Below are 22,291 nucleotides of genomic sequence, written 5' to 3' on the forward strand. Positions count from 1 at the left end.
TCATCATGTCCCCTTGAATCTGGGCAGGCTCTGTGACTGCTTGACAAAGAGAATGTGGTGAAAGTGACCTGTGCTGGTTGCAGGGCCTAGTACACAAGAGACTCACAGCTACCACTCCTGTCTGTTGATCTGCTCACCTTTGGGGCCCTGAGCTGCATGTAAGGAGCCTAATGGCCCTAAGGCCACCATGCTGAAGAGGCCACATGTGGGAGTTCTGGTCAGTAGTCCAGCTGAGCTCAGATGTGGCTCAAATTGCCAGATGGAGTGAAGCTGTCTTAGATCCTCCAGAACAGCCCATCAACCAACTGAATGCCACCAAGTGACCTCAGTCAATGATACATGAAACAAAGGAATCACCCAAATGAGCCCTGCTGGAATTCCTGACCCACAAAACCAGAGACAATAAAATGGTTGTTTAAGCTCCTAAGTTTTGGGTAATTTGTTGCATAGCTGTAGATTGATCGGAGCAACCACTCTTCAAAGGTAACTGTTTTCTTCCAGATTGAACCTGCCCATCCTGCTCAGCTATTGCTCAGATAATGGGGTTTTGAGTCTTAGGACCATTGTGATCAACTGTCTTCTGGACAGTAAAAGTGCAACAATGAACACAGCCCTCAGAGTGGTCTGCTCAACTGTGCCAGTTAGGACTCTATCCAGGATGATTTAACAAAGGAAATGATTATCTCACCGTGGTTTCAGGTGTGGCTGGATCCAGGAGCTCCAATCGTGTTTTCAAGGTCCATTTCCTTTGTAATGACTTTATTTTCAGGATCTTCTCATGGAGACAAGAGGTTTTAGAAACTCAACTTCTCATCTTCTCAGGTTCAAGTCTAGATGGAAAGAATAACTGCCATTTTCCCAGCACAAGTTTCATTGATTCTCTAGTTCATGGTTGAGTGACCAAATCAGAGCCAATCACTGTGGCCAGGGAGGTGGAATGGCCTGGCAGCCCACCAACATCCAAACTATATGGACTAAGTAAGAGTGGGGAGGAGTGATTCTCCAAAGGAAAACTAACAGTACTGTCACAGAAGGATGAATGAAATGGATGGATGGGCACAGCAGAACTATAAATATCCACGTCAGCAGTAAAAAGAAGAGTGAAAAATCACTTCCCTCATTCTAGATGGCATCATTGCCTCACACTGAGGATTCACATCAGCTTTGCAAGGGGATGTTTCTCCTCAATCTAATGCTGCTTGGCTTCATTTCCCTCACTCCTACCATGTCAGGGATGCAGACATTAGAAAGTCTTCCCTCTCCACGTCTGTCTCCAGTACAGTGAGGCTTTCAGGGCAAGAGTAGGCCCAGGGTCTCCTTTACTTTGCTGATTGGTCATGTCTCCTCTCGCAGAGTCAAAGTGATTCAAGGGAGACAGATGAGACCCAAAGGCCAATTTTATTGTCAACACTGATGACCCAAACCCAGGGCTAGATTTAATACTTTCAGAGCCAAAATAAGCCCTGTTGCCTCTTCAAAGACTTGGATTATTTCCCCTGAGTGGACAAGTTACCATCTGATTTATTACAAACCAGGAATTTTGTGTATAATGTGTGTGCACATGTAAATATCAACCACAAAATCTACCCACTGCCAAAGAGCAGCCCTTCAATGTTCTCAGTCCACAGGGCTGCGCAACACAGTGAGATTTCCAGGAATTTGGCTCTAACATCAGAGAACATTTGCATGTGATCCTCGATTTCTAGTACAATCTGATCATTGAACAGATGAGTAAACTGAGGCTCAAAGGGGCCCTGGCACATAACAACCCCAAGGTCATCAGCAAGTGAGTGGCAGAGTAACCACTAGACTTTAGTTTTTCTGACGGCTCAACTCTGCTGCCCTGCTTGGAGCTTTTATTAGAGTGAACACACAGGTCCCAGGAGGGTGAAAAAAAAGTTTTTACTTTCATTTTGCAATAGGCCCTAATGCAAGGTGGGGCTGGGGAAGGGAGGAGCCATGGAGGGGATTACCCCAATAATTTATTTGAAATATTTGTTAAGTGCCTACTGCAGACTTGTCTCTGTGCCAGGGGCTAGAGACACATTTTTTTTTTTTAAGATTTTTTTTATTGGGGGAAGGGGAACAGGACTTTATTGGGGAACAGTGTGTACTTCCAGTATTTTTTCAAAGTCAGGTTGTTATGCTTTCAATCGTAGTTGTGGAGGGTAGTTGTGGAGGGCGCAGCTCAGCTCCAGGTCCAGTTACCGTTGTTAGTTGCAGGGGGAGCAGCCCCGGTGGAGCTCTGTTCTCCTAACGCCGAAGGCTGCCGGTTTGATTCCCACATGGGCCAGTGGGCTCTCAACCACAAGGTTGCTGGTTCAACTCCTCGAGTCCCGCAAGGGATGGTGGGCAGTGCCCCCTGCAACTAGGATAGAGACACATTTTGAAGGCAACGACTGCTCTTGGAGTTTTCAAAGGTTTAGGGAAGGACACAAATATCAATCCAAGAATCACATAGGTCCCCACATGTTACAGACACGGGAAGGGCCAGTAAGGAAAAGGACAGGATGTTTTCCAGCATGTCCCATGGGCATCCTGACAGAGCACGCAGATTAGGACAACATCTCTGGAGAAGTGACATTTGAGCTGAGCTATGAAGACATTTCCATAGGATCTTACATTAAATGTTTGCAAGGACAGACAGCCTGTTCTCTAAACTCTAAACTACCTCCTCACTAAACTTTCCGCTACAGCAGCCAGCATTCCCTTAGCCTGCCAGGAACCTTCCAGTAACCTGTCCCATGACTGGTGACACACTCTGGGCATTACGAGGTTGATGATCTAAGACACGTTGTTACACAGGAGCCAGGTTCCTGTTGACAGGAAAGCAGGATGTGCCTCTCCAGAGAGGAATCTGGACCCACCCCCACTCTTCCCCTCTGCATGCACTGGGGAAGAAAGTTCTTGCGGGATTTTCACTTCCACGTGTTCCAGGGTGATGCCAACTTTCCAGCCAGCTACTTGCTCTGCTCCTTTCCTTCCCCTGCCTGACAGAAACCTCACCCTCCGTACCTCACTGGCCCACATCCTCCCAGCCTGGACTGGGTCTCCTCTTCTCTGCTCTCCCTGCCCTAGAGGGTGCCCTCCATCCTAGACACGACCCTGGCATCACCTTTCCTGTGCCCTCAGGACACTGCCCCCACGACCATGAGTTTCCTGAGCACAAGGCTTATGGCTTCTTGATCTTGATTCTCCCTGCGTGTGATGTCCACCTCAGAACGGCTTCCCGCATTGGCTGGGCCCTCTGGTTTGAATCACCAGGTTCTGCCTCTCCCTGGCTCTGTGACTGTGGGCAAGTGACTGATAAAGGTGAACTGGAACTGTAAGGAAACTGATCAGGAGAGAAGGGGGTCTGTGGGAGGAGCTGGGGCTTGTGTAAGTTCAGGGGAGAACACCTAGTCAAACTCGATGGTTCTAACTTCCCATCTCCCTGCCTTAAATACCCTCCAACTTGGCACACAAGCCAGAATGTGCACATGGCTTGCCGTGTCTGCATGCGCTGGGTTGCAACCCTTTTCCCTTTCCTTTTTATTTTTCCTGCATAAATCATTTTGGTGATGGAGTATCTAGTAGATATTATTTTCCAGTCGACATTACTACACTTTTCTGGGGCTCCATTTCCACCTCTTTAAAATGGGAGTAAGGCATAGTCCGTACCTCACAGGGTTGACACAGGATTCAAAGACAACTCACACTTAACTCGCTCCCTGCACTCACTATTGCATACTAAAGCCCTGTATATACAGTGTGTCATCAATAACCATCCCACGGCTGTAATACAATGCTATACAATTATCAAGCCTCGTGCAAACGGTGCAAGGTACAGTTTTTGTAATCTGTCCCCACTTTCAATGGATTGTTTGTCCAACCAGGATCCCCAAGGCCGGCTTTCAACCCGTCTCTAACCTCTCGGGTTCAAATACCGGGCGCGCCCGGCAGGAGCTGTGCCCACAGCAGGAGGGCAGGGACCGGTGCTTGGCGCACGGCCGGGGCTGCCCCGCGGGCCACATCCTGGCTCTGCACCCGGCCCCTCCCCCGCCAAGGTCACCTGGGGAGCAAGTAGGGCGGCTTCTAGGAACTGGGGCTTGGCGGCCGTGCGCACCGCCCCGCACTCCAGTGACTCAGCGCCGGCCGTGCGCAGGCGGCCCCCGGCCCCGGGCGGGCTTTTGCACTCGCCCTAGCTCCTTCCTCCTATAAAGGCGGCCCGCCGTGCGCTCCGCCCCAGCACACCTTCTCTAAGTCCTAGCCGTCCGTCCTGCAGCTGTCCTCCGACTCCAGCCACCACTTCAGCTCGCCATGGATCCCAACTGCTCCTGCGCCACCGGTAAGAGGACCTGGTCCGGACTTGGGATGCCCACTTGGGATGCCCACTGATTGTAGAGCTAGAGAAGCAATTTCGGACCCATCCTGTTCTTCCTGTCCCTGACTTTCAGGGTCTTGGTGGCTCCTTTCTAAAGCCTTTGGTCCACCTTTCTCTACTGGCCCCCGTTTTACTGATAAGGAGATCAGAGTTCCTGACATGCCGAGGTGCTCACCACCTGGTTGTAGAGCTGGGACTCCAACCCCGGCTCCAGGGACTAGACTGACCTCTGTCTTTCTCCTCCTGGCAGGTGGCTCCTGCACCTGCGCCGGCTCCTGCAAATGCAAAGACTGCAAATGCACCTCCTGCAAGAAGAGTAAGTGGAATCCTCTCATCTGCTCCCTAACTGTCCCTCCAACCCCTGACAGGAATTTAAACAGGGCAGTTGACATCCCCTAGGGAAGGCGGCACCTTCACAATGGCCCCCTGTCGGGAATAATGGACTCCTTATACATCCTTTGTCCCAAGCGCTCAAATCTTCCACTTCCTTCCTTTCCCCAGGCTGCTGCTCCTGCTGCCCCGTGGGCTGTGCCCGGTGCGCCCAGGGCTGCGTCTGCAAAGGGGCATCGGACAAGTGCAGCTGCTGTGCCTGACGTCACGGAGAGCCCGCTTCCTGATGTAAATAGAGCAATGTGTTCAAACCTTCATTTTTTGGTACAACCCTGACCTGTTTGCTACATTCATTACCTTTCTTTTTTTTATAAAATACATGAATGATAATAAAAGTTGCTGCCTTTATTCTGACTGTTTTCCTTTGTGTGCCCACCAGGGCTGGCGGCGGGGAGGGGGGCGGGGATTGGATGGGTTCTGGGCTGAAGTGTTACTCCCTAACAAACAGCCCTAAGGCAAGCCAGGGGACCTCACTGAGAGTCTCTAAGGGTGTTGGGTAGTAAGATATGCAAGCTCCTTCATTCTCATGTCAGTGTTGATGGTCCCAAAACCTCTCAGTCAGGAATTCTCATTCTGGTTTTCCTGCCCAACTTCAGGTCCTCAGTGGGTTTAAGGCTTAAAAGCAACAAAAGAGTGCAAAACAACTCCCCACCAGCTTGGTTCCCACATGGGCTTTAAAATCCTTGTAGTAAAGGGTCAGTTGTGTTTTTTTTCTCTATCCATTCCAGACCTAAATCTTGGTAATGAATAATTACTATGAAATGACATAAAAGGACAATACAATGCCCACAGTTCTAGATTCAACGCAAACAATTTCAATAAATATAGGAAGAACAATAGAGATTTTTAAATGCTGCACATTGTTCATCAGAAGTGTGCACTGAGCGCCGGAGACAATTCATAAACGCCCCAAGGTGTGGACCCCACACCTGGAGTGACACTGCACCCAACATCCCCTCAGGGAACCGTCACTCTTGGCTGGCCCCACATCACTGACAGGACACCTGCTACCCCTGAGAGTTCCCTGTTTTCACTTGGCTCTGAATCTTTGCAGGTTCCTCCTTAGGTCAGGCTGAAATCTGGGCCTCCATCAAAATATAGCCTTTGGCTCCTTGAAACTAGCCAAGTTCCTAGGAATTAGGGGAGAATTGCCTGGCCTTTCCTCAGCAACAAGGAGCATACCTGAGAGCTGGTTCCAGATGAAGCCTCTCCTGTCAGCCTGTGCAGGGTGATGTGGGGTTCTGCAGTGTGGAGGGTGTGGTGGTGTTTATTAGACAGGAGTGAGGCCCTGGTGACTTGTGATTAATGCCAACGGTTAGTTCCCCTGGCTATTTGTGGAGGGAGTTGCTATTTGATGTAAAATCAAAGAGAAGGACAAGTCATGTGGACCTGAAGGCAGGCCCACGCTTGCCCAGCAGGTGCCCGGTGTGAAGAGGGTTTTCAGAAGCCAGGCTGTGTAAGGGTATGGGTTCTGATGTCAGGCATCCTGGCTCACAGCCTAGTTTGCCACAAGTGGTGTGGCCTGGGCAAGTCACTGGAACTCTTTGAGGCTGCATTTCCTGATTTGTAGAAAGGAGATTATGTGAGGAATAAACTGTAGTGTCCTGGCTCCTGGCTAGGGCTTACCGAACTGTGGCCTTTATGATCGCTATGTCCACATGACACTCATGGTGAGAGAAGCCCTGTTAGATCCCAGCAAGTTCTTGGGTAAAGGCTCATTGGTTTAGAAGCATTACTCTAGTTGGAGCTTAGGTATGGGATGGAAATTTGCTGACCTGGTACCGGGGGGACTATGGATAAACTCCTACAATAAGCCACCTGGGACGAGATACTGCCACAGCATTTGGACAGACACGAAAGCTTTCCCCACCTTTTATGCCATTGAATCCAGACAGGAGCCTGGAAATGGAAGGGTTAAAGCGATTATGCCATTTTCCAATGAGGCTAAGCAACCTGCCCAAGGTCACATAGCTCAGAAGTCACATGTCCAAACCTGTGCTACAGGTGGCCTCACTCCCTGGCCACAGCTGGCTGATTGTGTTGTCATTGGATGTTAAATCGTGTCTCTCACTATTCAGAGCTAGAAGGGCCTTTCGAGAAGACCCAGTTGTGTCCCTGAGTTGAGACCTGGAAAATGAAGCCCAGAGAGATCACAGAGCGATGCAGACAGCCAGTTTTCTGCTCTTCCCACTGCTGGGAAGCCTCAGGGCCAATGTCTTCTGTGTGGAGTCGGGGTCCAGCGGTGGTGAGGGCAAGCTGCTGCAGTCGGCCTGCGTACGTGCACGTCTCACCTGTATCGCTTACAGCCCTGTGACATGCCCTCTCTGTGGCTCAGTCTCCTGCACGGTAAAGGGGCAAAATAAAATCGTATGGTCCACAGGAGTGAAGGAGTCCATACATGCACGGAACCTGCTGTGGGTCTTGGCGCATGGTGAGTGGTCCGTAACACTAGCTATGTCCCTGTGATTATTCGGCATAGCCTGCGGGCAAGTTATTTACCTCCAGACAAGTAAGCCAGGGCTGTGTGTCCTGTGGTTTCCTCATCAATCCCATGGGGAAGTGACCCGCAGACCAGAGACTCCCTTCACTCTTCCCACAAAACTGTCATTGGCACTAAGGATGTCAAATCATGAGGAGATGCCTTCTCAGATACCAAAAGAAACCTGCCATTTGTCCTACCACCTACACCATAGTTTATTTAAACATGTGCCTTGAAACGCTTCATATTTTCTTAAATATATTTATATGGAAAGCAAACCTTTGTCACTACTGATAGTGAGTATCTAATTCCAGATATAGAAGATGGCCAGATATGTAAAATAAAAATATTTATATTTCAGTTATGGGTCACCTGTATTGCTGCCCATCATGGTTGAGCTGGCAGCTGGCTCTTGTTTCAATGACTTCAAGCAGTAGAGAAGTGCTGTGAACAGACCTAGCCCACAGGCTGGTTTATCAGCCACCTTCTCTTTCCCTGACTGGATTTAATTTAGTATACAAATGCCTAGCTCTGTGACCTTGGGCAAGTAATTTAGACTTCTCATGTTGAAGCAGTCCTATTAGTAAAAAGGGCTCGTAAGTAAAAGCATTTCCATTTTGGGGTCATTGGGAGGGTACAACGATCTAAAGTGATTAAAACAGGGCCTGGCATAAGTGCTATGTCATGGTTAGGAGAGGGAAAGGAGAAATAACCACTCTTCTTGCTGTGTTATTCAAAGCCAAGTCACCTAAAATGATCCCTCCTTTGGGGGGTGCCACACTGTGGGACCGCCTGGATTGGGGTGTACTAGCAAGCTGTAGGGAAGAGCATTCGAGTTTTCTGAGAAGGACCAGGACAAATATGTCCACGGATCCCTTCAGGTGGAGACAGGAAGGAAGGAAGGAAGGAAGGAAGGAAGGAAGGAAGGAAGGAAGGAAGGAAGGAAGGAAGGAAGGAAGGAAGGAAGGAAGGAAGGAAGGAAGAAAGGAAGAGGCAGAGGCCAGTGCATGGCAGAAAAGGGGCTGAAGGCCCGATGCGGAGGTGGGGGGGTGGCGGTGGGGGGAGGGGGACAGGGAGAAGAAATGCGGGTGGGAGGCCAAGGTTCCTTTGCAGGCTACTTCCTTTCGTCCCTCCTTTGCTCCCGTCAAGTCAGGAACAGGAGCTCTCGAGCTTGTTACACGTGGGTGTCTGGAACAGACAAACGTGAGCACAAGTGCCTGGGGGCTAGGAGTGGGAAAGACCGCTGGGTCAAAGGGTCTGGATTTCAATAACAAGGACAAGGAGACCGTAGTTCGCAGCTCCGGGGGAAGGGGGGCCTGGAAAGGGCCTGGCAAGAAGCTTGGGACACCGTGTGCATCACTGCACAAAGTCCCTCCTCCTGATCAGAGGCCAACGGGGCCAGCGCTGAGAACACAGAGGCTAAAGGCGGTGGGGGAAAGATGCACCCGGCCCGGCCAAGTGCACTCAGCCTCGCCGACCGCGCTGCGAGCGCACGGACTCCGTGGGGCGGGGTGCAAGGGCCCGGGCCGGGGTGCAATGGCTGGGGCGGGGTGCAATGGCTGGGGCGGGGTGCAATGGCTGGGGCGGGGTGCAAGGACTGGGGCGGGGTGCAATGGCTGGGGCGGGGTGCAATGGCTGGGGCGGGGTGCAAGGACTGGGGCGGGGCCTCTGCGCCCGGCCACCTCTTCTGGTTATAAAGAGAGCACGCGGGCTCGTAGGCGCCACCACGCGTCGTACCAGCACAGGTTCCTCTTCGCTTCTCGCTTCGGACCTCCTGCCTCTCCTCTGCTCGAAATGGACCCCAACTGCTCCTGCCCCACTGGTAAGAACCCCGGCCCTGGGCCTCAGAAGGTCCCTTTCCCAGCCAGTGTCCCTGGGGTGGAGGAGCGAGTATTTTGAGCTTGACAGGAAGTGGACTCCTGTAGATAGCAGGTCCTGAACTTTCTCCCTGGCCAAACGCCGTCATCCCCAGTCTAAGCATTTCCAGCCTCCCAGCGGCTCCTGTTTCAGAGGACTAGAGGCCTGAGGCTCAAGGCTCCCCTGCTCCACACCATGCAGGTGTCAAGGGGCTGCTGGACTTGGCCTCAGTGCTCTGTCCAGTCTCTGCCTGTGCTGGGTGGGAGACAGGGACAATGCCTCTTCTGGGCTCAAAACAGAAGTCCCCAACCCCAGCATTCCGGAACTGGGTCTGGAGCTTGGCACCATCCCTGTGGGGTAAATACAAGGGAGAACCCTGCCTGCTCCAGCAGGAGGATGGAGAAGGTAGGGTTAGGCTTGCATCGGTTCTTGGTGGGACAGGAGTTCCCAGAGCTGGGCCCTGCCCAGAGGAGGAGGTGCAGAGAGTTGTCTCTCCCACGTCACACATCTCCTTGCGTGTCTTTCTCCTCTTTGCAGGTGACTCCTGCACCTGCGCCGGCTCCTGCAAATGCAAGGACTGCAAATGCACCTCCTGCAAGAAGAGTGAGTGAGGGGCCTTCTCTGGGAATCCAGGGGTTGGGCTAAGACCAGAGCTGGTTGTGAGTGGATGGCTCTGGGGGGGGAGGTTGGTCTTGCTTTGCCCCTAGGACCCTACAACTGCTGCTGCAGGCTTCCTGCCCTTCCTGGGCCCAGATGGGGCAGGCAAGCCTTTTCTGATGAAAGCCAACCCCCAAAGATTCTATTCATTATCACAGGACAGATTATGCTTTTCTGTACTCAGGGTCCTCCCAGACCCAAGGCTTGTGATAAGCCTCATATTGGGCAGGGAGATACCTGGTAAAGTGTCTGACCTCTCATTTACTACTGCTCTCCCCAGGCTGCTGCTCCTGCTGCCCCGTGGGCTGTGCCCGGTGCGCCCAGGGCTGCGTCTGCAAAGGAGCATCGGACAAGTGTAGCTGCTGTGCCTGATGTCACGGAGAGCCTGCTTCCTGATGTAAATAGAGCAACGTATTCAAACACACATTTTTTGTACAACCCTGACCTGTTTGCTACATTCATTACCTTTCTTTTTTATAAAATACATGAATGATAATAAAAGTTGTTGTCTTTATTCTGACTGTTTTCCTTGGTGTACCCACCAGGGCTGGCATAGGGGGTTGGATGGGTTCATGTTGATGGTACCAAAACTTCTCAGTCAGGAATGCTCATTCTCTCTGGTTTCCCTGCCCAACTTCAGGTCCTCCGTGGGTTTAAGGCCTAAAAGTGACTTAAGAATGGAAAAAAATTCCCTACCTGCTTGGTTCCTACATGGGCTTAAAAATCCTATTGAAGGATCAGTTTTTTGTTTTTTCTATTCATCCCAGACCTAAATCTTAGTAATTAATAAATACTATGAAAGGACAATACAAAGCCCACGTTTCTAGATTCAACACAAACAATTTCAATAAATATAGGAAGAACAAATAATGGAGATTTTTAAATGCTGCACATTGTTCATCAGAAGTGTGCACTGAGCACCGGAGACAATTCATAAACGCCCCAAGGTGTGGACCCCACACCTGGAGTGGCACTGTGCCCAACATCCCCTCAGGGAACCGTCACTCTTGGCTGGCCCCACATCACTGACAGGACACCTGCTACCCCTGAGAGTTCCCTGTTTTCACTTGGCTCTGAATCTTTGCAGGTTCCTCCCTAGGTCAGGCTGAAATCTGGGCCTCCATCAAAATATAGCCTTTGGCTCCTTGAAACTAGCCAAGTTCCTAGGAATTAGGGGAGAATTGCCTGGCCTTTTCTCAGCAACAAGGAGCATACCTGAGGGCTGGTTCCAGATGAAGCCTCTCCTGTCAGCCTGTGCAGGGTGATGTGGGGTTCTGCAGTGTGGAGGGTGTGGTGGTGTTTATTAGACAGGAGTGAGGCCCTGGTGACTTGTGATTAATGCCAACGGTTAGTTCCCCTGGCTATTTGTGGAGGGAGTTGCTATTTGATGTAAAATCAAAGAGAAGGACAAGTCATGTGGACCTGAAGGCAGGCCCACGCTTGCCCAGCAGGTGCCCGGTGTGAAGAGGGTTTTCAGAAGCCAGGCTGTGTAAGGGTATGGGTTCTGATGTCAGGCATCCTGGCTCACAGCCTAGTTTGCCACAAGTGGTGTGGCCTGGGCAAGTCACTGGAACTCTCTGAGATTCCAATTTTTTATTTGTATAAAGTAGATTATACCTCTCTCTATGTGAGGAATAAATAATGGCGTCCTGGCTCCTGGCTAAGGCTTAACAAACAGTGGCCATTACGATCATTATAGCCACACTGAATCCTTTTAGCTCCCAACAAACTCCTAGAGAAAGGCTCAATGGTTTCAAAGCATTAGTCTGGGTTGGAGACTAGAGATGGCATTAGAACCTGGCTGACCCAGTGCCATGGGGAGTGTGGATGACTTGCCTTAAGTCCTCTGGGACAAGAGGCTGCCACAGCACTTGGGCAACACCAAAGCCTTTCCCACCCTTCATGTCATTTGATGCAAGGAAACCAGGGAGAGAGTGAAAGCCCACAGACTGGAGTGATGGGGCTGCCTTCCCCCGAGGTTAAGCAACCTGCCCAAGGTCATACAGCTGGTAGTCCCAAGTCTGAACTTTTGCTACAGCTGGCTGATTGTGTCGTCACTGGGTGCTAAACCCTGCCTCTTGTTATTCAAAACTGGAAAGGTCCTTTGAGACAGTCCTGTTGTGCTCCTGCCTTGAGATATGGCAAACTGAAGCCCAGAGAGGCCACAGAGCTACGCCCAGGGGTCTGACTACTCAGTTCTCAGTGCTCTTCCCACCGCTGCCTCCGTGCCAGGTGTTTGATGTCCTCCTTTTTCATGTGATGTCACGGTGCCAGGTGGTGGCTGAGGGCAGTCGGCATGAGTACCAGTCCCACCCGTGTCACTGATAGCTGGGTATCATTACCTATCTGCGGCTAAGTCTCCCCCACTATAAAAAGGGAAAATAATAGTGTGTGGCTCTTAGGTTTGAATGATTTAATACACACAAAGAACTTAGAATGATGCCAGGTACACTGTGAGCAATCTATAATAATAGCTGTGTATTAATTTATATTTATTACTCACAGCATAGGAGACATTTTTCTACTTGCAGACGAAGAAGCCGCCTGCTGTGCCTCGCACTGTGTTGCCCTCATCAACCGTGTGGACAAGAGAACAGTGGCCTTGACAGGTGAGCCTCTCTTCCCACTAAAGAGGGTCAGCACTACAGATGTAGGGCATGAGGAACACGGTCCACGTGTCATCACAGACACAGAAGCATTCCGCCGTTTCCATCACCTGCACCAGTACTTTACTTAACATTGTTTTAATCCATTCACATTTTCTTAAATATCTTTATATGAAAAGCAAACTCTTTACCAATACTGAACATGAGAATCGGTTTACTTCCAAACATAAATGGTAGCCACAAAACTATATATATACAGATATATACCTATATCTGTATATATATCTATAGATAGCTATATCTATAGATATATTCCTTCTGCGCCTATCACGTTGTCACTCTCAGAATTGAGCTTGACACAATAGAGCTGGTGAAGACATAGCTCTGGGTCAAAGAGAATGTGCATCATTGACTTTCTATTGGGAAGTGACGGGAGTCAGATCCAGGGCACCACTTCCCAGAACCTCACGTGGGTTAGTGGGTTAGTTACATAAACTCCTTGTGTTGTGTGTAATTCTAGTGTTTCCCTTTAGAGTTGTTGTTAGGGTTTAAAGAGGGAACGCGATTAACCAAGGCTTGGCACAGACCAAATATTTTGTAATTGTCAGGAAAAACTGAAAGGGAAATAACTTTTCTTGTTATTTATGCCAGGTTGGCCCAGCACCTAAAATGATCGTTCCCTGCGTGACACCCCACGCTTTGGGAACCTCCACCGAGGAAAGCCCTGTCAAGTTTAGGCAAAGGAATGTGCCCATTCACTCCTCCAGTCATGGAGGATGAAAGGAAGGAGGAAGGGGCCTGTATTCGCGGCTTTGCTGTGTATTGGAGGGACAGCGATGCTTGGGGGGCAAGGGTGAGGAGGTGAAGGTCACATCTACCAGCGGTCTTTGCACACAACTCTTGGACTCCAGCCAAGTCAGGGACGTGAGCACAAGGTTGGGCTTGCACGTGGGTTCCAGGAAAGGGCGAATCTGTGTACCAGGACGCGGGGAGCAGGGGTGGGGGAAACTGGCAGGACTCAGGGGCTGAGTTACCAGAATATCGGGAACGGGGATGACTATCCCCTGGGGAAAACTGGGAAGGGTGAGGCCTGGAGGCCAGGACACCGCGTACAGCACGTCACACAAACCCCTCCGCGTGATCTGGAGCCTAAGGGGCGGCACGTGCGGTGCGCACAGAAGACGATGGGGGAATGATGCGCTCGGCCCGGCCAAGTGCGCTCAGCCCAGCCTAACGCGTTGCGGGCGGCACGGATTCAGGGGCGGGGTGCAAGAGCCAGGGCGGGGTGCAAGGGCCGGGGCGGGGTGCAAGGGCCGGGGCGGGGTGCAAGGGCCGGGGCGGGGTGCAAGGGCCGGGGCGGGGTGCAAGGGCCGGGGCGGGGTGCAAAGCTGGGCGGGGCCTCTGCGCCCGGGCCGCCTCCTCTGGCTATAAAGCGCACACGCGAGCTCGTAGGCGCCACCACGCGTCGTATCAGCACTGGTTCCTCATCACTTCTCACTTCGGACCTCCTGCCTCATCTCTGCTCGAAATGGACCCCAACTGCTCTTGCCCCACTGGTAAGGCCCCGGCTCTTTGCTTTCTTCCTAGCCAAGCCTCTGAGAGCATTTCCAGTCTCCCTTTGCCTCTCTGTTAGAGTTGAGGGTACTAAGGCCCAAGGTTCCCTTCTTGAGGTCAATCAATGGGTCAGGGGGCTGCTGGACTGGGACCAGTGCTCTGTCCAGGCCCCAGAGCTGCCAGGACTTGATGGGAGGTGGGGACTTTGTTTGGGGTTCAGGACATAAGACCCTGGTGCCAAATCCAGTATGCCTGGACTGTGTCTGGAGCCTGGGACCTTCCTTGTTGGGGAAAATCAGGAGGGGACCTACCTTCCCCGCACCAAGAGAGAAGGGGGGGCTTTCTTTTTCTGCTCTGAGTGGGCAGGGAGCTCCTAATGCTGGGTCCTGACGGAGGAAGTGCAGAGAGTGATTGTTGATGGTTGATTGACTGTTAGCTCTGCCGCATCACACACCTCATTGCCTTTCTCCTCCTGGCAGGTGGCTCCTGCACCTGCGCCGGCTCCTGCAAATGCAAGGACTGCAAATGCACCTCCTGCAAGAAGAGTGAGTGAGGGGCCTTCTCTGGGATTATGGGGGCTGCTGGGCTGAGTCAGGAGTGCGCCCTGAGCTGCACAGAAAACATCAGGCCAATGACCCAGTGTCCCCCTACCACCCTTTCCTCAGCACGAGAGTCAGAATCAGAGCCAAGAGAGCCATGGAGGTGGTTGAGTCCAAACTCATTCTAGAATGGGGACACCGAGGTCCTGTCTCTTCTTTTTTTTTTTTCCTTGTTCTTTTTTTTTTTAAAGATTTTATTGGACTTTATTGGGGAACAGTGTGTACTTCCAGGACTTTTTCCAAGTCAAGTTGTTTTCCTTTCAGTCGTAGTTGTGGAGGGCGCAGCTCAGCTCCAGGTCCAGTTGCCGTTGCTAGTTGCAGGGGGTGCAGCCCACCGTCCCTGTGGGAGTTGAACCCGCAACCTTGTGGTTGAGAGCCTACTGGCCCATGTGGGAATCGAACCGGCAGCCTTTGGAGTTAGGAGCACGAAGCTCCAACTGCCTGAGCCACAGGGCCAGCCCAGAACCTGTCTCTTCTTGAACCCTCTAGTGTCCTGAGCACTTTATGCACATGAACTTGGTGACTACGTGTGGTTTCTCTGACCTGGTACAGCCTCTCCTGTAGAGGCAGCCCAGAGCTTTCCTGGCCCTCTGGGCAGGAGTTTTGCCCCCTCTCTGATCTTGAGAACTTTCCTTGGTGCATTGTATTGTTCTACGGGGTGTGGGGCTGACTTCCATTGTCCCCGAGGCCCTGTCACTGCTTCTCCATGCTTTCTGCCCTGTGTGGACTCAGAAGGAACAGGGCGGCTGTTTCCAAAGTTCTGTAGTAATTGTGGCGGGACAGTGCATGCCATCTCAAACTCAGGGTCTTCCGGGATGGAAGGGTGGGGCACTAGTGCCAGGCTTGCTGTCTGTCGGGTAGGGAGGTGCCTGTCATGTCTGCTCTGACTTCTCCCTCTGCCGTTTCTCCCCAGGCTGCTGCTCCTGCTGCCCCGTGGGCTGTGCCCGGTGCGCCCAGGGCTGCATCTGCAAAGGAGCATCAGACAAGTGTAGCTGCTGTGCGTGACGTCAGGGAGAGCCCGCTCCCTGATGTAAATAGAGCAAGATATTCAAACCTGCATTTTTTTATTTTTTCATAAACCCTGACCCCATTGCCACGTTCCTTTTTGTATGAACTATTTGAATAACAATAAACATATCTAGACTCTTCTGGCTCCACGTTCCTCATGGTGTTTTGGGAATGAGAGACTTGGTTCTCGTTGCGCTGTTAGAGAACCTGCATTGGGAGAAGTTGAGGGTGGATTTGGCACAGGAATTGCGGGGCGAGGTGTAATGCTTCCTGCCATCTGGCCTGGCCTTGGCTTTTCTTCGTGAGCTGTGGCAGAGCGTTTCCTCTCTCTCCTTCTAGAGTTAACTGGTCCCTGCCATTCTGTGTATCTGTGTCACTGCATATATTCATTCGGTAGCCACCTATGGTGCCCCTACTATATACACAGGCATTGGGGTCTCAGTGGTAAGGCGACATGGGGCCTACAGACTGCCGGGAAGAGACAGAATTACCGCACAAAAGAAACACAATGGCTATGACTGAGAATGCTGTTGGGGTGTGCCTGAGTGAAGACACGTTGGCGCTGAGATCTGAGAGCTGCATTCCTGTCAGGGGACAGCGTGAGCAAACGCCCTGAAGTGGGGAAAAGCTTGATGTGTTCAGGAAATAGAAGGCCAGCATGTCTGAGCTAGTGTTGAGGGGAGTAGGCTAATTACACTTTGGAGAGGGGAGAACAGAGACCATGTGCTTCATTCATTTGAGTGACCTGCCCACCCCCCCACACACAACCACTTATGCAGCTGAATCGCTTGGTGAGGTGGCAAGAGTGCCAAGCTGCCATCCCACTCCCCTTCCCAGCCCCCAATCTGGTTTCTTATGGGCCAGGGGAACCTGTATTTGTAACAAGTACCTAAGGTTGCAACCTATTGACACAGTCACATGGACTCAGTGAAATGCAACGAGCTTCTGCCAGGAAGTATTTCCACCCCAGTTGGTATATGAAGCCAACACCCGTAACAAGTAGCTATCTGTGCTGGTGGCCCAGGGAACTTGGAGGGACCCAGTTCTGGTCTGTCTGTAAAGGGAGAGGCAGGCAGGATGTGGTAAGTGCCTTCGTAGAGAGCAAATCAGACTGAAAGGGCAGTCCAAGCCTCCCTGGAGACTCACACTATGAAAACACTACCGGATATGGGTGGGCTGATGTCCCAGCTGCCTTTTCCTGGCGAGAGAGCCTGGCACGGACCTTGTGGGGCTTGGGCAGAAGTGTTATGTGGCACTGCCTGTTTGGTCTGGAAGTCCTGGTGCCAAGGTCACAAATGTGCCCATTTGTTGCTCTTTCACAGTTCTGCTTTTGGGAACCACAGCTGCCAAACTTCTCTAGGAAAGGGGACATAATGTCTTCACTGCACCCGAGAAACACAGTCATCCAACTTGCAGCATGTTGTTTTCCAAGTCATGTGTGAAGTGGCGTCCTAGCTGTATCCCTGAGCGCCATCTCCCCAAGGGGTGGGTGGGGCATTAATTTATAATAGTGTTCTTCTAATTTGAGATGGCTGCATCAGAATGATTGTTTAATTCCAGAAGTGAATACCTTGTTTAACTGGGAAAGCAGTTAAATGTGTCGTTTCTGGGGCCAGACTGCCTGGCTGGAAGCATAGCTCCCCTACTTAGGCAGGTTATGTGGCCTGTTTGTGCCTCGTATTTCTCATCTGGAAAGTGGGGACAATAATAGTACCTACCCACAGGGTTGTTGTGAGGTGAAATGTGGCTAGCAGTCTCTGGCACCTAGTAAGTGCTTAGCAAGTGCTACTTCTAAGGTACAGCCTGACCATCAGTAGGTGATCCATAAATGCTCTTTACTTGGTGCCGTGAACACTTATTGGACCCCTGCTGTATGTAAATCATTGTGCTGGGCACAGAGAAGAAAGATAGCTTATAAATAAGATCCAATCCCTTTGCTGGAGGAGGTCTTATTCAAGTCCCTGTTGAATTCAGGGAACATTTATTCATCACTTCAGAATGCAACTTCTGAACGGAGGCAAAGAACGATGCTGTCTGAACATTTCCGCTTTTCAGGAGAATGGCCCTATTCCACTCTGACTCTGGGATAGGCTGAGTGTGAGACAAGCTAAGACAGACGTGTGGAAGCCTCAGGAAGAGGGTGTGATTCAGTCTGATGGGAACGCCGGGAGAAAACCCTATTCCTTCATTCATTCACATGGTCACTTCTTGGCCAGAAGTGATTAGAGCATTGGTGGTGGATGGGCTGGAAAAGTGGGAGGCTAACTCTTCTGGGGGAAAGGGGAAAGCTGGCCCGATAGCCCTTCCTCCAGAACAGATGCTTAGTGTTGGATAACACTGAACCAATCAGATCCTCTCTCCTGAGAAGTGCAAATTCAAGGTGCAGGTGTCTGGAACTAAGGGTACCTGGAACGTATGCGATACCTGGAACTACGTCATGGGATAGTAAAGAGCCCACCCTAAGTGGCAGTCACGAAGACTACAAGCTACACACCTGTTTCTGTGAGAGTGGTGGTACATCTCTTGCGACCCAGAGAGGCATCTGCTGAGCCCAGGTCCTTCCTGGCCCCTTCAGTCCTCCGTGGTGTCCTTCTTCTCTTCCTCTGCAAACTCTTTTATTTAGCAATGGTGGGGGGTGGTGGGGGGGTATGTTGTAAAGGTTGGCTGGGTTTTGCCCCAAGGCCAGCAGTAGGACTTCTCAGTGGTCAGAGAGCCCTCCTCTGAGCCTCGGCCTGATTCTCGAGTGCTCAAAGGAGGAGTCGGAAACAAGTGGGGAGCTGGTGCTGTCATGAAGGCTTGGGTGATATGTAGGACTCTGTGGACTAACCCCTGGGATTCCAGCCTCGCAAAGCGGGGGGATGGGACCTGGGTCCCTTCACCAGCCACCTGGCCTGCTTGACCCATCATCACCATCGCTGGATGGAGGGGTACAGCCATATGCAGACTGGACTCTGCTGTCTCCAAGCCACCTCTTTCTCCCACAAACCTCACAACCAGACTAAGCCAGAATCTCCACCAGCAGTTCAGTGATCTCGGTCACCCCAGCCAGGAGGCTTTCTCAGCTTCATGTGGTCCTTCAGAGAACAAGGGCAATGCGTTCCCCAGAGAAGTCACTCTCTGGGGGTGGACTGAGGTTTATGATGGGCACTGATCAAGTTTGGCTGTCTGGTATCCATGCCCCAACTTCCTTTTGGGGAACTCCTACCACCCCTCTATTGTGTGCAGCCTTGGAGGGGGATCCAGAGATCCACTAAAAACCCTGAAGGTTCAGACCCTTGCTCTCCAGGGAGCTTCAGCCAATCAGATGTTCCCCTTGGGGTTAGAGTGAGTTCCCAGGACATTTGTCACAGGCACATGCCCCGACCAGATTCTTTGGGCCCCGAGTCCAGGCCTGCGGATCCTGCCTCCCAACCCTCTGACATTTCCTTGCTCCTGCCCCTTTCCAAGTCTGGTCCTGCAGCTCCTCTCACCCCCTGACCCCCTTTTACTCTTCCAGCAAATGAACCTCAGCTTAATTCTGTTGCTGGTAACCAAGGAGTCTGGAGACGATGTTGGTGGGGCAAGGGGCTTCCTCTGTAACACCACAGGACCACCGCCCAGGGCCTGAGACTCTGAGGGCAGGACAGGATGCGGGTTTGGATATCACCTCCCATCCTGGGCCACTCTCCTTCTTGCCTGGGCCTGTGAGACACGCCCGCCTGCCCGGGGTGAGGCTGTGTGGGTAGGTGTTTCCTGCCCTTGGGGCCTGCCACTCTCGGGCCTGGGAAACTCACTTTCCTGGCAGGGATTCAAAGTCTGTGCAGTCAGATGAGGCTCCTCATAGTGCTGTGGGTCCCAGGGTGCTGGGGCCTTAGAACCGATGAAAAATCGAGACAAAATCCCCAAAAGCTTCCCTAGAAGAAAAGAGCCCAAAGAGGGCATGTGTGCAGGGCTCTTGGCTGCCCTGTCTCTCCTTACAGCAAGTGGCCCCAGTCCTGAAGGAGAGAATAGTAAAAGAAAAGGCTTGGCGATGGGAAAAAGAGCCTCGTGTGATCATTTCCCAGCTAACGGGGAGCCATAGAGGATTAAGGGGCAAGGGGACAATGGGATTGGGTCTTTTCATTGTCCGGGGCCTGTGACAATACTGATTAATAGGGATGACTAAGGCAGTCTGCCTACCAGGGTCCTCAGTCCTTGGTGTGAGTGTGGCGGGTGGCGGGTGTCAACTACACAAATTCAACATGGGGTGATAGAAGACAGTGCAGCATCAAGCAGACTCCCACTTCCTGCCACACTCTTTTGGAATGTTGGACGTTTAAATTTCTGCCAATCAAGTGGGTGTAAAATGGTATCCATCCAACGGGATTATGAAGATAGAATAACACCACGCCCAGAATATAGCAGGTGCTCAGTAACTAGTCGATGCTATTAAGACAAAGCCGTGTGGCCTTCCACCAGATTGACATCGATTTTAAAGTTTGACGATATCAAATGGGGATACTCAGCCACGGCTGTGAAAGACCAAAGGGACGTTAGACTTACCTACAGGGTTCTGAGGTTTTGTTTCCTTTTTGACCAGCAAATGAGTTCATGCATTGCTTCTGGAATTAAAAACAATTCTTTGTGAAAGAAAACTGGATCTACACAAGGTCACGAGGTGGATAACTGCTCAAGAGGCTCCCCATTCGCAGTCCGATGCTTCCTTCACAGCAGCTCTCTTCAGGGCAGCCATATCGCAGTGCCAGCCCATTGTTGTCCTGTGAGATGTGGGCTCGGTGAGGCCAGCTCTTGCAAATTTTATAGGACAAATGGGAAATCCAGAGTTTTACGAAAAATATCCAGGTGTTTAAGAGATTGTATGGAACCTTAAAAGCATTATGCTACCTGAAATGAGCCAGACACAAAAGTGGATGATTCCATTTCTATAAAGTACCTAGACTAGGGAAATTCATAGAAACAGCACACAGAACAGAGCTGACCCGGAGTTGGGGAGGGGGAAATGGGGAGTTATTGTTTAATGGGGACAGAGTTTCTGTTTGGGATGATGGAAAAATTCTGGAGATGGATGGTGGTGGTAGCTGCACAACAATGCGAATATTATTAAGGCCACTGAATTGTACACTTTAAAATGGTAAATTCTATGTTATAGATATTTTACTACAATTAAGAATCATATTAAAAGGAAAAAGAGAAAGAGAAAAAAAAGGGCAAATAAAAGTCAGAGACTCAGATTTGGCCAATCTGCAACTCCTGGCTGGGGCATCACCGCCTGGAACAATTACTCCAGCCTGTTCCGCCTCCACCAACCCAAATTCCACGCATCCTTCAAGGTCTGGTCCAAGTGTCACCCCTTTTCATCCCCCAAGGTGGAAGGTCCAGCAACCCTGGGCCCATGTTCCTGCCTGGCAGCATCAAACCCCTTAAGAGCCACGTTCTCCAAGTTGTCACAATCCCACTGCATTTTATTCTCTTCTGATCCACTTTACCCGCTTTTATTACCTCTGTGGCCACGTAGGCATCCAAGTTTTCGACCCCACAGACTGTCAGTTTCTCGGGGATGGAGCAGTTTTTCCATGTTCTCATACGATTCAGTGCTGCAGCATTACTGAGAGCTGCTTCCCTGCCAGACCTGGGCCCCAGGCCCCGCTACAGAGAGAATAGATCCAAGGAGCCCTGTCTCACTTCATCAGGGGCAGGGCCTTGTCCTTTGTTTGTTTAATCTAGGGTGTGTAAGCCTGGGCCCCCCTGACATTTTGGGTTAGGTAGTTCCAAGCATGCATTTGGGCTGTTGGGCGGCCCCCTGGCCTCCATCCCCGGGATGCCAGAGCACTCCCCTCGTGTTGACAACCAAAACGATTTCCAGGTATTGCCAAATGTCCCCTGGGGGAGCAAAATGCCCCCTGGTTGAGAACTGGGTTAATTCTCTCATTCATTTATCTAGTAAGTGCTTTCTTAAAATCAAGATTCCAGATAAGGCGTGAGGAGGGTCGTAGGCAGTTTGAAAGGTAGGTACATTTTTTTAAAAACTCAGCAGCATAGTTTAACTATGTCTCCCAGAATTCTAAGTACTTCCTCTCCCGGTGTCATAGATCCCAGCTCTTCTGTTCAAGTTTCCCAAGTCTGTGCACTTCACATTTTTAAGATTGACTTCGCTTACTCGGTGTTTTCTGCCACCTTGTGGTCATTTTGTTTATTGCAAGCTGGGGAAACGCCAGTTCTGTTTCACCTGTTCAGAAGCATAAGACAGACTTGCTTTCTTCAGATGCTAGAAAGCAGTTCTAAACTCACAGCTATGACAGAGTGAGAGGTATGCAGACAGGCCCTCAAGGAAGTAGTTTGGAGTTAGCATGAGCTGTTATAAGCAATGTTCCGCCAATTTTCCTAGCGCCTTAGTTTGAAATTTTAAGGCACCAACTTTGCCCCTATCGTGTTTCCCCCGAAAATAAGACCTAGCTTTTGCTCCAAAAGATGCATTAGAGCCGATTGTCCGGCTAGGTCTTATTTTCGGGGGAAACACGGTACCTTCCCCACCTTTTCTACTACTAAAGGTCCTGTTTGGAATGCATTTATAATTTATGTCAAGTGCATTTGAATTCATTTTTGTGAACATATTTTTGAGAATTTTATAGTACACTTGGAGATAGACACATTTAGGGTGCCATAAAATGAGGGTATCTTGAATTAAAACAGTGTTTTCCAAATTTATCTGATGTCAGAAACAGTGATGCAATAGGCCCAAGGTTGCTCGCCTCAGCTATTGTGCATGGCAAGGAGCTCTGGAAACCTCAGTGTCATGGGG

General features: G+C 50.8%; 3 protein-coding genes across 3 annotated transcripts; all 3 read left to right on the plus strand.

Moving 5' to 3' along the window:
• The first annotated feature begins 2,930 nt into the window (after nucleotides 1-2,930).
• On the plus strand, nucleotides 2,931-5,101 carry LOC308490292 (metallothionein-2A). Its single transcript, XM_081032288.1, has 3 exons — nucleotides 2,931-4,327; nucleotides 4,614-4,679; nucleotides 4,865-5,101. Exons 1-3 carry the CDS (start codon nucleotides 4,300-4,302, stop codon nucleotides 4,954-4,956), a joined length of 186 nt encoding a protein of 61 aa, XP_080888414.1. The 5' UTR covers nucleotides 2,931-4,299; the 3' UTR covers nucleotides 4,957-5,101.
• A 3,817-nt stretch (nucleotides 5,102-8,918) lies between these two features.
• Nucleotides 8,919-10,260, plus strand: LOC308490293 (metallothionein-2A-like). Its single transcript, XM_081032289.1, has 3 exons — nucleotides 8,919-9,054; nucleotides 9,627-9,692; nucleotides 10,027-10,260. The coding sequence occupies exons 1-3, from the start codon at nucleotides 9,027-9,029 to the stop codon at nucleotides 10,116-10,118; spliced, it is 186 nt and encodes a 61-aa protein (XP_080888415.1). The 5' UTR covers nucleotides 8,919-9,026; the 3' UTR covers nucleotides 10,119-10,260.
• Nucleotides 10,261-13,778: 3,518 nt separating this feature from the next.
• LOC308489421 (metallothionein-1A) lies at nucleotides 13,779-15,656 on the plus strand. The gene is made up of 3 exons (XM_081030493.1): nucleotides 13,779-13,908; nucleotides 14,386-14,451; nucleotides 15,419-15,656. Exons 1-3 carry the CDS (start codon nucleotides 13,881-13,883, stop codon nucleotides 15,508-15,510), a joined length of 186 nt encoding a protein of 61 aa, XP_080886619.1. The 5' UTR covers nucleotides 13,779-13,880; the 3' UTR covers nucleotides 15,511-15,656.
• The last annotated feature ends 6,635 nt before the right edge of the window (nucleotides 15,657-22,291 follow it).

This window comes from Rhinolophus hipposideros (genome assembly GCF_964194185.1).
Source record: "Rhinolophus hipposideros genome assembly, chromosome: 21".
NCBI classification, from domain to species: domain Eukaryota; kingdom Metazoa; phylum Chordata; class Mammalia; order Chiroptera; family Rhinolophidae; genus Rhinolophus; species Rhinolophus hipposideros.

What these genes read in the sequence shown, in the direction of transcription:
- LOC308489421 (XM_081030493.1), top strand. Translation starts at nt 13,881, where the DNA reads ATGGACCCCAACTGCTCTTGCCCCACTG. An exon ending in CAACTGCTCTTGCCCCACTG is followed by an intron (nt 13,909 to 14,385) that starts GTAAGGCCCCGG and finishes TCCTCCTGGCAG; the next exon opens with GTGGCTCCTGCACCTGCGCC. An exon ending in ATGCACCTCCTGCAAGAAGA is followed by an intron (nt 14,452 to 15,418) that starts GTGAGTGAGGGG and finishes GTTTCTCCCCAG; the next exon opens with GCTGCTGCTCCTGCTGCCCC.
- LOC308490292 (XM_081032288.1), top strand. Translation starts at nt 4,300, where the DNA reads ATGGATCCCAACTGCTCCTGCGCCACCG. An exon ending in CAACTGCTCCTGCGCCACCG is followed by an intron (nt 4,328 to 4,613) that starts GTAAGAGGACCT and finishes TCCTCCTGGCAG; the next exon opens with GTGGCTCCTGCACCTGCGCC. An exon ending in ATGCACCTCCTGCAAGAAGA is followed by an intron (nt 4,680 to 4,864) that starts GTAAGTGGAATC and finishes TCCTTTCCCCAG; the next exon opens with GCTGCTGCTCCTGCTGCCCC.
- LOC308490293 (XM_081032289.1), top strand. Translation starts at nt 9,027, where the DNA reads ATGGACCCCAACTGCTCCTGCCCCACTG. An exon ending in CAACTGCTCCTGCCCCACTG is followed by an intron (nt 9,055 to 9,626) that starts GTAAGAACCCCG and finishes TCCTCTTTGCAG; the next exon opens with GTGACTCCTGCACCTGCGCC. An exon ending in ATGCACCTCCTGCAAGAAGA is followed by an intron (nt 9,693 to 10,026) that starts GTGAGTGAGGGG and finishes TGCTCTCCCCAG; the next exon opens with GCTGCTGCTCCTGCTGCCCC.